The 11,999-nt window shown below is 37.4% G+C and overlaps 3 protein-coding genes across 3 annotated transcripts; 2 read left to right on the plus strand and 1 right to left on the minus strand.

The window, feature by feature from the left end:
- Window positions 1–1,531: 1,531 nt before the first annotated feature.
- On the minus strand, window positions 1,532–3,469 carry LOC113670356 (histamine H2 receptor). Its single transcript, XM_027186491.2, has one exon. It carries the CDS (start codon window positions 3,195–3,197, stop codon window positions 2,121–2,123), a length of 1,077 nt encoding a protein of 358 aa, XP_027042292.2. The 5' UTR covers window positions 3,198–3,469; the 3' UTR covers window positions 1,532–2,120.
- A 3,032-nt stretch (window positions 3,470–6,501) lies between these two features.
- LOC113670357 (dopamine receptor D5) lies at window positions 6,502–8,052 on the plus strand. The gene has a single exon (XM_027186493.2). The coding sequence runs from the start codon at window positions 6,760–6,762 to the stop codon at window positions 7,729–7,731; it is 972 nt and encodes a 323-aa protein (XP_027042294.2). The 5' UTR covers window positions 6,502–6,759; the 3' UTR covers window positions 7,732–8,052.
- A 1,258-nt stretch (window positions 8,053–9,310) lies between these two features.
- Window positions 9,311–11,575, plus strand: LOC149038669 (histamine H2 receptor-like). Its single transcript, XM_089183720.1, has one exon. The coding sequence runs from the start codon at window positions 10,170–10,172 to the stop codon at window positions 11,139–11,141; it is 972 nt and encodes a 323-aa protein (XP_089039846.1). The 5' UTR covers window positions 9,311–10,169; the 3' UTR covers window positions 11,142–11,575.
- The last annotated feature ends 424 nt before the right edge of the window (window positions 11,576–11,999 follow it).

The following is an 11,999-nucleotide window of genomic DNA, read 5'->3' on the forward strand; positions in this document are numbered from 1 at the left end:
ACATGTATGATGACGTCACATGTCATTGCCCTGGCGATCAAGTGCGACCAACTTACACTCAGAGGAAATGAAAAACAGCTTCTGTAAAGCGCAGTGAGCTAAATGAAAAATCCTCCCTAGGGAGTGAAATGCAAGCGTTGGCCGTTACAAGTCCGACCAGGTCATTATCAACATACGGCAGGAATCATCAGACCTCAGACCTTCGAGAGGCCGAAACTTTCGCAAGCAACCATCGCCATGACAAACCTCAAGTCCTGTTTAGCTTCTGTCAGAACACTAATGATATGAGAATTTAAAATCTTCTCCGGGCTGCAACTTAACAATCGCAGCCTGTTATTCTCTATAAACGTAAATCTCCACCTTTTCAAGGGTTATAAGTATATCATACGACCGTATCGACTAAGTATTTCCATCACGGTCGAGAAGGGAGCGCTGTAATTACACATAACGGCAATAACAGTACGTAAATGTCACTAGAAAGAACAAGCACTAGAGGAGAGAGAGAAAAAAAGAGAGAGAGAGAGCGAGTGTGAGTACTTTGGTTGCGTTGATTGAGTGCATGAAGAGATAAGTCGCACACTGAGTGAGTCAACGGATAGGTGGTTGGATTCATCCTATTGATTGAATGGGTGACGTAAATGGTCTTTTTCTTGAGTTAGTGGAGGGGAATAAGACTCCCTGACTTTCTAAGTGAGAGAAAACAAAACAGACAAATAAATTGGTTAGTGATATGGGCACTACTGCGGGTCGAATTATTCGATCGCTGGCTGACTGACCAGTAGAGTAGATTACTGTTTGTTTTTTCTTTTTTGAATTTTTTCTTTTTGATGAAGTGTTTTGTTGGGTGAGTGGATGGTTGACGCAAGAATATGCTTTGACTCAGATTAGTTTACATTCAATAAGGTTGTGAAATCTAAGAAAAAATTAAGTCACTTGAGTAGCTTGGAGAGGAAAATAAACACCCTTATACATGATATGATATGCGAAACGTGCAAATATCTCTCCTTAAGGAAAAATGAAAAAGCACTTCTAAGTCACGTGGTCCTTGTTCATTCTGTCAAGAAAAACAAATAAGTTTTACTTGCTGTCATACAATACACGAGTCTCCGCCTTGAATCTATTCTTTTTATTTTTTTTAATTCAGTTGATGAAAGTTAAAAAAAAAAATTATGTCAAGAGTCCAACCGTGGTAATTTTTTTTATTTACCATTCCATTTAAAACAAAAAAGCCGCTTCAGCTGCAACAAAAGAACTTCGACACTTTTGCAAAACTTCCGACGTTGTTTGCCTCGCTTTTAAGTTCCTTGTCTTGTGGGAGGTTGGCAACTTTCAAACCCGTTACTAACCGTAACTTTTCACCCTATTTCGATTTAGATGATGGCAATTCGACTTCCTTACGAAATGCCTCCTTGGCTGACTTTAATCAAGGAACAAACACCAAGGTCTTTGCCATGAATAGTGTCATCGCGCAAATTTGACGCGCATTCGTGGTCCTTATACGCAAACTGCAAAGACTACGTGTCTGCTCTGCGGTTTCCATTTCATTTAATTGTTAAAATAGGCGCAGATGAGATGTCTTTTAAGGGCAGCTGTTACAACACGACAAGAATTGAGTAAATAACTTAAATATATGAAGGCGAATGAACTTTGTCGTTAGAATATCTGTATCCCTCGGGAGAAAGTCATCGCCTTCGTGAATAGCTGGATATGATATTCTCAAAAAGAGAGAACAACTGCTTCTTTTACAAGCTGTTTCAGGAAATATAATGGCATAAAACAAACTCTTAAGAGATTAAAAACTTGAAACAATTTTCTCCTCAATATTTATTCAGCCGCAAGGTTAAAATGTGCATTCAGACAACAGCGTATTTTGTTTTCTAACGGAAATTTCAACTCTATTATTCAAATAACTCTAGTTCAAATGACAGAGAGAGAGAAGGTTCTCTGCTCCTGTAACTTCAAATTTTATGGTTTTCTGAGAATGAAATGTTTTCATCCTTTGAATACGCTGCGTTTTCGCTAATTGTTGATATTAATATTTCAAAATGTCACGCACAAACTCTAAGCCTAGTGAATTTCAATGCGATCAAATCTTAAAGAGACTTAGCGGTAATAAGAGTTCATAATTCCTGAAGTTTTAATTCAGTCGGTTGTTCGTTTAAATCTGGCCCCACCCTCGATTCTTGGGTATCGAAGCGCTTTCTAGTTTGATCGATATGTTCAGAACTTTTTGATCCTAATGGAATCACCTGTCGCATTAAAGTTTTTGCGCCTCTGCGAAAGTCGCTTCTGTAAAAGGAGTATAAGAAAGGGTTGGCAGACGATTGCAGAAAAATAAATACCAAAGATATCTTTTCAAGAAGGCGCAAGCCTTTTTCCTGAAGAATTTTAAATAAAAACATAAAATTCAACAAGCATCGGGGAAACCAACAAATTAAAAATACCACTACAACGATCAAGCAGGAAATCGTCTTTCGTCGGTTGTCTTTCGGTTTTTGGTCTCCTCTGCTTTCCTGTCGTTCGAAATGTACTTTCCGAAGTTGGTTCTTTATGGCTTTTGTCACCATAAAGTTTACGATGAATATAATCGTCATTGGAAGGATGACGAGCGTTAGTACCACAAGGATGTCAAAGATAGATTCACTACGCGAACCTTTTTTTAGGAAGTCCACTCCCGCATCATTAATAATCGGTTTTATGAAGGAAAATGGGATTGGCAGTAGCCAAGTTATTCCTAAGACGGCAGAGACTTTTCGTGGAGTCATTTTGCACTGATAACGAAGTGGTTGAATAACTGCTAAATATCTGTCATAAGTGATTCCGAGAAGGCTGAGGACAGACGTCAACCAAACGAAGTCCTTTACGGCGTCAAAGAATCTGCATGTTTCTTCATCTACGATCTGTTTCAAACTGAAATTCCTGGAGCAGTTTGTGCAGAACGCGCAGTGGCCTGGAATTACCAAAATGGAACCAAGAATATCAGCCAATCCGAGACTCACCAAAAATATGTTCATGTAACATCCTCGGAGCTTAGGATTCGCCAAAAATACGATGCAACAGAAGGTATTTCCCGCGAAAATTGCCAGGCCTAAAACAATGTACACGATTAGAAATGCTTCGTCCAAAGCTTCGTTGCAGTAGTACTCAGTGTTGGGTAATTCGCGAATAGAAGAAACGTTCTCTCCTTCTGAAGACATTACTTTCCTCAGCCGAAGAAAAATCAGTGCTTGATGGTTTTGAAAATGAACCCCTTACGCTCGCAAAGGACTACATGAGACCCTCTCGTCTTAATTTATAAATTCGTGTAAAAAATTGTGGAAAAAAAAATCAAGAGGAAGGTATGAATAGTTTTGCAGGTGGTTCACTTCAATGCAAAATGCAAACTGTTACCGATTTCCAACAGGGAGACCGTGCTTTTCTAATTTATTTATGGCAACGATTGAAAAACAGCCAATGACATAACCTTCACAAAAAATTCATTTGCATTCGCTTTTGTTGACGTTGCTCAAATGTTAGAGAGTAAACACGAAAAAATAGTTCAGTGTTACTGCATTTTAATTACTCTCTGGCTTTTTAATTAGTTCTATTAAATGGAACGCCAATCATTTTTTTTTTTTCATTTTATTAATCCACTCTTTTATCTCAAGAAATGAACACTTCAAAACACTGAAGTGAATTTTACGGAGGAGGAAAACAACCTGAAGCTGACATGCCTTTTTATTTCCTCTCAGTTGATCTCGACAGCAAACTGACAAATTTAATACCATATGACAAAGGAAAAACAATACTGAAATTGCCTCCGAACGAGCGAGCAAACAAATTAAAGATGAAAAATTTTATCGTTGCGATTGTAGGGAGCCCCGTTTTGGAACATCTTTTCTTATCTCATAATTATTCACCGCAGTTTTCGCATTTCTATCGATTCAAGATCATAAAGTTTTAAAGCTTTGTTGTCTCATTGTTTTATAAGGGTTTTTACCTTCATTTGAAATGATTTTTTTTATTTATACTACTCTGTGCACACGGAAATAGAGTCTTCTAGATTTTTTTTGAGACGCCTCTCCAATAAACGAGCATGCGAAGGCCTTGATAATTAGGAATAAAAAGATAAAGGAAACATCTGTAATTATAACTTGAAATTTATAATTAATTTTAAAGTCGATTAATAATTTATAGATTGACACCTGAACAGTATTCGCGTAGAAAACCCTTTTGATCTTGCGGTGTTTTTTATCTATTTCATTTACCAGTTGATTGACGCTAAATGCTAAACGTTGATCATATTATTTTACCTATGATGGCAAAAAAATTAATTTGGTCAAAGTGAATTTACGTAGAAATAAAGTCTTTGACGATCTTCTCCCAGCAATTGAGGTAAACGAAAGTTTCGAGTGTCGTAGTCTTGAGAGTATTGTTTTATATATCTCCCCATCTAGGCTCCGTTCTCAAAACATTCTCATTAATTTCAAAAGCTCCAACTAGTGATTTGTTTGAAGCGAATCCTTTATGGAAGATGCGAAAATGAAATTGAAATAAACAACCCGCCGCTCAAAAGACTCATACGGCATCTAGAAGTTTCTCCCCATTGCAAGTTCGCCCACTACCACCTCTGCTACTTTGCCCCTTCGAAATAAACACGCGTGCCCCACTTTTCTCTGAGCTCGTCTTCAAATCTTTCGACTCGTTACCTTTCAGCAATACCATATTGCTTCTCTGTCAAAATCATAATATGTTTCCTTCAACATGAAATTTGTTTTTCTCAATCAAATGTTGACCACGAAACCACGCTACGTCGCTATGAAACGTTAAAGCCCGACGAAATAGGAGTGTGAATATTAAACTACTACAAAACTGCTGTAAAATTGCATGTTGATCAAATTGTATTATGATTTCGACAGAAAATTAAAGGAAGATATTACCTAGTAGGAAAAAGGGTTGAAACATTTTGGGCGAAGATGAGGGCGAACTGGTAAAGGTAGGGGCGAGCTTGTTTTACTTCAAGAGGCGACCACGTAAAGGTGAGAGCGGGCCACTTGCAGTGGGGCGAAACCATTATAAAGCGCCCAAACGCACTGCTCCTCTCGTACATTTCAGCTGGAAGTATATTGGCACAGCGTAGCAAAATTTGTTTGTAAAATTTATAGGTATGATAGGAAGTGTACTATTGTACAAGCTAACAATGCCTTAACACATAAAGGTCGCCCGCTAGGATTGCAACAACAATACTGTTTGCTATGTTATTAGCTAGGAAAATAATAAGCCTGGCGTCATAAAGATTCCCTCTCAAGGCTCCAGCACTGATACTGAGTCATAGAAATGAACAAATTAAAGAACCTACGTTCTTAAAACATATTATTTATATTATTACAAATAATACCTTCTTCACGCATTTTGTCAGCAAATTCCCAAGAATAATTCATTTTCTTTATATTTTTCCTTGCCTGAAATACATTACGTCAACTTTTGCTTACCATTCTTTAAAACTTCCATGACATGAAAAGACACGACATAAATTATACTGACGTACCTATTTGAAAAGATTTCATTTACAAACTGTCACAGAGCAAATATGGGGAAAAACGTTTGATTTAAAAGAGAATCAAGACAATGTCCGCTAATGAATTTTTATCATGTGTCTAATCTGTTTTTTTTTTTTTTATAATTCAAATAGTGTTAAAACTTAGATATGTTGTGCAAAGTAAAAAGAGAACCGTGCCCGCAAGATTTTACATGCCATTTATATCAATCCGATCGCGAAAATCTAAATTAAAGATTTTTCACAGTTTAGAAGTGGTTTGCAGTGGTTGGTAATTTTTCTGAAGTACATATGCGTCAAAAGTGTGCGACAGTTCTCAAAACATTCACTGAAAGGGCAGAATTTTATATAAGCCCACAAATATCTTTTTTGAAGTCTGAAGAGATTTATTAAATGAAAGAGATCGATAACCTCCACTTACGCTGGGATTTGTACATCATATTTCCTACGTACTTATGCGGATTGAAGATTTTACAGCCAATCCGACACAGATCTGTCTGTATTCCACTATGAAATTGTCCAAAAGCACGCAACGTTTTTTTTTTTTTTTAATTTATTTCAATAATTCACATTTTCAATTTAACCATAAAATTTTGCCGCTGATTCGAAGCTGCAACCTAACTGACAAGACTGATAAGACCTGAATCGGAAACTAGTGTCGTTAATATAACTTCACTTTGCCTGCCTAAAATTAGTTCAGAGACTTCATGTACTCATTATCCATCCAAACTTCATCCTGCTGCAATAACCGGGCTTGAAGTAGAAGTAGCAAAATAGAGCGATGCAATAAAGAATGTCTTTGAATAAACAATAAGTTTTAAAATTTAGACTGACAATAAAGATTACTTTTGGCTTATCAAAACGACGAAATGTAATAAAGGATATGTTATCTTTGCGAACAATAGGATAAATTAGTATTGTGAAAAAAAGGAAATAAGTTTCTTGAGCAGCTTAATCTTTTTAGGTCTAGGATTCGTAGATGAAAGATTGTATCTGATGTAAGGCCAATTTAACACTTCGATCTAAGTTAAATAACCTTTTCAATTGCCACTGCAGCTGTCGAGAAAAAGAAAACGCAGTTCTGCCGGATTTTTTCTTTGAATAAACAGTAGAAAGGAAACATTTGGGATGATACAGCATATCAGACTGAAGTTTTGATCTGAAGCTGACTCCAAGTTGAAGTGATAACCTTAGCTGTCTAGAAATCCACTAAAATATCAGATATGAAAGGATTTCAAGGGGCTCCATGTAACCCTACGCTGGATGTTGTTTTCTGGGTCATCAATAGCGTCATCGCCGTCCTGATGTTGGCGGGAAACTCTCTTTCGTGCGCGGTGTTTCTAAAGACCCGACATCTTCGCCGCAGCTTCATGAACATCTATCTCGTGAGTTTGGCCATTTCTGACATAAGCATGGGAGTATTTGTTGTGCCGTTCTACTCGGTTTTTTGCTCTGGTTGCAAGTATTCACTCACTAAATACTGTTGGGCGATCAGATTCCTGAAAGGTTTTGCCTTTGGAGCTAATATTTTTAACCTTTTAGCTATTTCATTGGACCGCCATGAAGCCTTCATCAACCCTCTTCGTTATACCTCTAAGATGACAAGAAAGAAGTTGGTTTTCATCCTCGCCATGGTCTGGGGAGCACCAGTCCTTTTGGCTGGTTCAAGAAACTTCTGGCAGCACAGTAGTTCAAGAGAGAAGGCTCTCTTCATCGACAAAACATATTCAATTATTTTGACTTTCATTTTCGTTATTATTCCTTTCTTTTTACTACTTGGAATTAATTTTAGAATTCTGATTGTCATTAAAAAGCAGGTTCAACGAATTCACGTCGCCAACGCAGTTCAAAATTTCCCTTCAAATTTATCTACAGAACGTTCTCGTGCAGTGAACAATGTAAGAAAGCTGAAAGGGACTCTAGCTTGCGTTGTTGTCGTCCTGATCTATGTTTTATGTTGGTTACCCCGTATATTTTACAATTTTTGTTTTCTCTTTCGTCGGAAAGAGTTAGTCAGTCCACTTCTAATCCACCTCTCATTGTTTTTCTTGTTTTTGCAATCATCTTTAAACCCATTCATATACTCATTTTACAGAGTGGAGTTTCGACAAGCTGCCTCTCGTTTATTACGGTGCCGCCCTTACTCAACAGTTGAGATAATAACGTCATCCCGAAATGCACATACAATTGATTAACCAAAAGGAGAGCGCTACTGGCTGTAAACTTATGTAAATATTTGTCTCTGATTTTAGCGTAAAATTTCAAGATTAGAGTAATAAATAAGCTTCCTTTAACTTTTCCTTTAACCATATCATGTTCCTCTAAGAATGCTTTTCTTACAGCTGTTCAACGTGATATAACTAAACAACGCCAGTAATCTCTCTTCGAAAGGGGGCCTACATTTTCAACTAAGAGTATCCATCGAAGATGAAAATTGCAAATTGAGGAATAAATGCACGATGTACAGAATGTTCAGTAAGAAGAAACATAAATAAAGAATCATGTCGAACTGTGCACGTATCGTGTTTCCTGGGAGTTCATTTAGCATAACGGAGCAAAAAAATAATGGTAGGGTTGGTTTGGATCGAGGAAAAAACGCTTGTAAAACTTTTCAACAAAAGTTCCTAAAAATTTTAATAACATAGTTTTTGGGCGCATTTAGAAAACTGAATGCGCTTACGTTACCATGGAGAAAAACTAAATAAACTAGTTTAAACCTACAAAATAACTTGTTAAGAATAGGTGACATGAAAGCTCGGTACAGTTCCTGGTAAAATAAATCAAAAATAAAATTTCCGAAACAAGAAGAATGTTTTGAGGGCAGATTTAAAAGATGAAAGAGATGTTGTATTTTTAACAAAATGTGGTAGACTGTTCCATAGAATGTAGGTGCTGAAAAAGAAAAGGCACGTTCACCGTATGTCACAGAGTTCACAATAGGCATAGTAAAAAGTATTTTAGGGGATGAGCGTAGGCTTCTTTGCGGGAAAGTCCATGGATAGTCTTGAAAGTGATGAGCAGAACTTTGAATATAATGCGAGACTCAACAGGTAGCCAGTGTAGTTCTCGAAGAGCAGGTTTGATGAGCTCGTATCGTTTAGTTCCAGTGATGAGACGTGCTGCAGTGTTTTGAATTCTTTGAAGTTTATCGAGTTCCTGTTTAGGGAGACCATAAAGGATACTATTACAGTAGTCCAGACGTGATATTACTTGGGCATTAACTAACAGTTTGAGATTTTCCTTGGTGATGTATCTGCGAATGCGACCTATGGACCTAATGGCGTTAATTGCTTTCTTACATGTCTCGTTTATGTGGTATGGTATGTCAGTGATAGGTTATTATCTTAGTTAACACTAGGATCACACACTCTCTCAGTTAGTTCAAGGACGGTATTGGCAAAAGAAAGCTTCTCGATATTAGGTGTCTTGGTGAACCGGGATGTAAATAGAATAACCTCCGTCTTTTCAGCATTACTTCTTAGCATGTTTGCCGTTTCTTAATCCGGATTGGAGTTAACGGTTTTCTACTTAAATAGATAAGATACCTTTTGGGATGTTATTTTTCTTTACTTCTCTTAGACCACGTGACGTTTACCGGTAAAAAAAACTGACTCTTTTATCATTTCCATGTTCTAGTAAAAGTGCTCTTCTTAAATGTGTCCATTGTGATAAAACCGAACAACACTAGTACTATATCTCTCATCAAATAGGGCCTGCTGCATCTTCAACTAAGAGCATTCATCGAAAATGAAAAATGTAAATTGAGGAATTAATCAAGAAGAGTAGTGGCTTGGAAACCTCACTGGCTGAAATCATGATTGAGCTCAAGATAAAACTAAGACTCACGTTCCCAGTTTTATCATCACAGTCTTGGCAGTTGCGATGAAGGTTCCTTACGTTAATACGTGGGATGGAAGATGACTCATCTTTTTACGTGTGTGCTTACTTAAACGTTTTAGCAACAATACTTTTTTTCCTAATAAGAAGTCGAGGAAAATCGAAAATTTATCGATAAAGTACTAAGTGAAATATCTATCCAACGTGAAACGTAATTAGTTATATGATGCATTTTACGAGTTATTAAAGGTGAATATTTGAGAGACTTATTCCCCCTTTTTCTCTTTTTCATTGTGAGCTGAACTGATCGTAAACTCTCAGACCATCGTCAACTGTTGGTCTTCAACTTTCCATCGATCATTTTTGCTGATTCATGGATCTAAAAATGGCACACTGATAAACTGACCTGATAAAAAAAAAAAAAACAGGCCAAAGGAGAGTGCTCATTACATAATGGAAGCCTTTCTTTGTTTGCCTAACGTGCTCTTGACAGACAACAATTACCTTTCAATTATATTGTACCGAGTTCAGAGATGTCTGTTTGAAAGCAAAGACAAAATGGACCTCTTTGCGCTTAATTAAATCCGTGCACAAGTGTGTTTAAGCCGGAACCATCTCATTGGCTTAAACCGGAACAATCTCATCTGTCACTGATCCTGTGAACTGTTACAAAATAAGTCAGTCTCTTTAATGCGTCCGTGTTCAATACTTTAAAAGTTGATGTGATAGAACTCATTCAGTTCCTTTTCCTTGCAGTCAAGCGCAACTCTTAAATAGTTAAAATCGATTGTTAAAAATGGAGAACAGAACATTAGGACCAACAAAGAGTATTCCTCCGTGCAGTAAGAATTTAGAATTGGTGTTCTGGGTCCTCACTGGCACAGCAGGTGTGATTATACTAAGCGGGAACTTCATCACTATCCTTGTGCTTGTTACAAACAGAAGACTTCGACAAAACTACGTGAACATTTTTTTGGTGAACTTAGCAGTGGCAGATTTGATGATGGCGGTGTTTGTCATCCCCGGATACGCGGTCTTCTGCAATGGCTGCAATAAATACGCTTTATCAAAGCATTGTTGGATCCTGGCTGGAATTAAAGACGTCGCCTTCGGTAGTACGGTGTTTAATTTGGCTGCGATATCGTTCGAAAGGTTCCTCGCCGTTCTATGGCCTTTACATTATTACAACTACATGACGAAAAGAAGCGTCAGTCTTATTTTAACTGGGGTGTGGGTTTTCAGTATCTTTCTGGCCAGCTTACGACACGCGTGGCTTCATACGAAGCCCGAAAAAGAGGCGCAAAAAGTCGATAAAATTTACAACAGTACACTAATGTTCGCTTTCGCTTTGATGCACGTTGTTGTCATTTCAGGGATGAATGTGAAAGTGATTCAAGAAATAAGAAGGCAAAATCGATTACAGCGAGGCAGGATCCATGTCCGACAAACAGAAACAGGAGAAACTAGAAATCGCTTGAAGAGGATGACAGCTGTCAAAGGAACAATTTCCTGTGTTCTAATTGTGTTTACGTTTCTAATCAGCTGGTTGCCACTGGCTTTCGTGAATTTTAGTTTTGTGTTTGGGAGGCCTGATTTAGTTAGTGGAAAATTAGAGAAGACTGCATGGTTTTTCATTTTTGTACAATCATCTGCCAATCCTTTCATTTATTCATTTTTGAGATCCGATTTTAGACAAGCCAGCCGCTCCTTGATTTGTTGTCAACTTGAATTAACTCAAAGGTCCACCGCAATACGGCCACTTAAGTAACTACATAAAAAAAGCTAATGAGCTACTTTCGAAAGAAAGTGGAAAGGGCATATCTAAAATGAACTCGATAAATACTTAAGAGATTTTTTTCTTGGGGGGATGTCTTGCGTAAAGAAATTAAATATTCTATAGAATTCATAAATAAAGCATTTTTAGTATATCTCTTGATAAATCTATACTTCTTTATGAAAAAAGATCATTGGGGAAAGGGTGTAAACACATCACAGAAAACAGCAAAAGCTACACTTGTAGTTATTTCCACTCATCATGATCAGAGGCACTTCTTTTTACGGATAAATGATAATCCAGTAACTGATTTATGATCGGTAAAACCTACGTTCACTTTACAACGGACGAATTGTATGTATGTGAAGGATGATAGAAATAAAAAGAAAAGAAACGTGAAATAAAAGATAGAATATTATTGCAGTCTATATCACCGGAATCGCTCGTTTATTTGTTTAACTATGGAAAACAGCTGACTCGTTCGAGGCTCTCTTTAATTTTTCACGCGCGGTCGCAGTTCGCGGAAGAGGACCCGGGCTGTCCCGACGAAAGGATGATGGGAAGGAGGAAAGGAGAGAGTTTCCCTTTTCCTATAATTTCCTTTCCTTTTTTACATAAACTGCAGTGTTTTAAAAGGATGCGCCCAGTCCTGAGAAAAGGCGTAACCGCACACTTGCAAAATTACTATAATTGTTTAGGAGTGTTTGATATCGCCAATCACTTGTTGACCTGTCACTCGTCTTACGCGCCCCTCTGTCAGGATGAGTAGCAAAGTGTTTACAATTAATAAAGTCACTTTCCTTGTTCGTAAAGGTTTGTAGACAAAAAAAAAGACATAGTTGCTGGTAGATA

This window comes from Pocillopora damicornis, chromosome 10 (genome assembly GCF_964200805.1).
Source record: "Pocillopora damicornis chromosome 10, jaPocDami1.2, whole genome shotgun sequence".
Classification (NCBI taxonomy): Eukaryota; Metazoa; Cnidaria; class Anthozoa; order Scleractinia; family Pocilloporidae; genus Pocillopora; species Pocillopora damicornis.

Excerpts from the sequence above, each read along its gene's own strand:
- LOC113670356 (XM_027186491.2), bottom strand. The coding sequence starts at position 3,197 with ATGTCTTCAGAAGGAGAGAACGTTTCTTCTATTCGCGAATTACCCAAC.
- LOC149038669 (XM_089183720.1), top strand. The coding sequence starts at position 10,170 with ATGGAGAACAGAACATTAGGACCAACAAAGAGTATTCCTCCGTGCAGT.
- LOC113670357 (XM_027186493.2), top strand. The coding sequence starts at position 6,760 with ATGAAAGGATTTCAAGGGGCTCCATGTAACCCTACGCTGGATGTTGTT.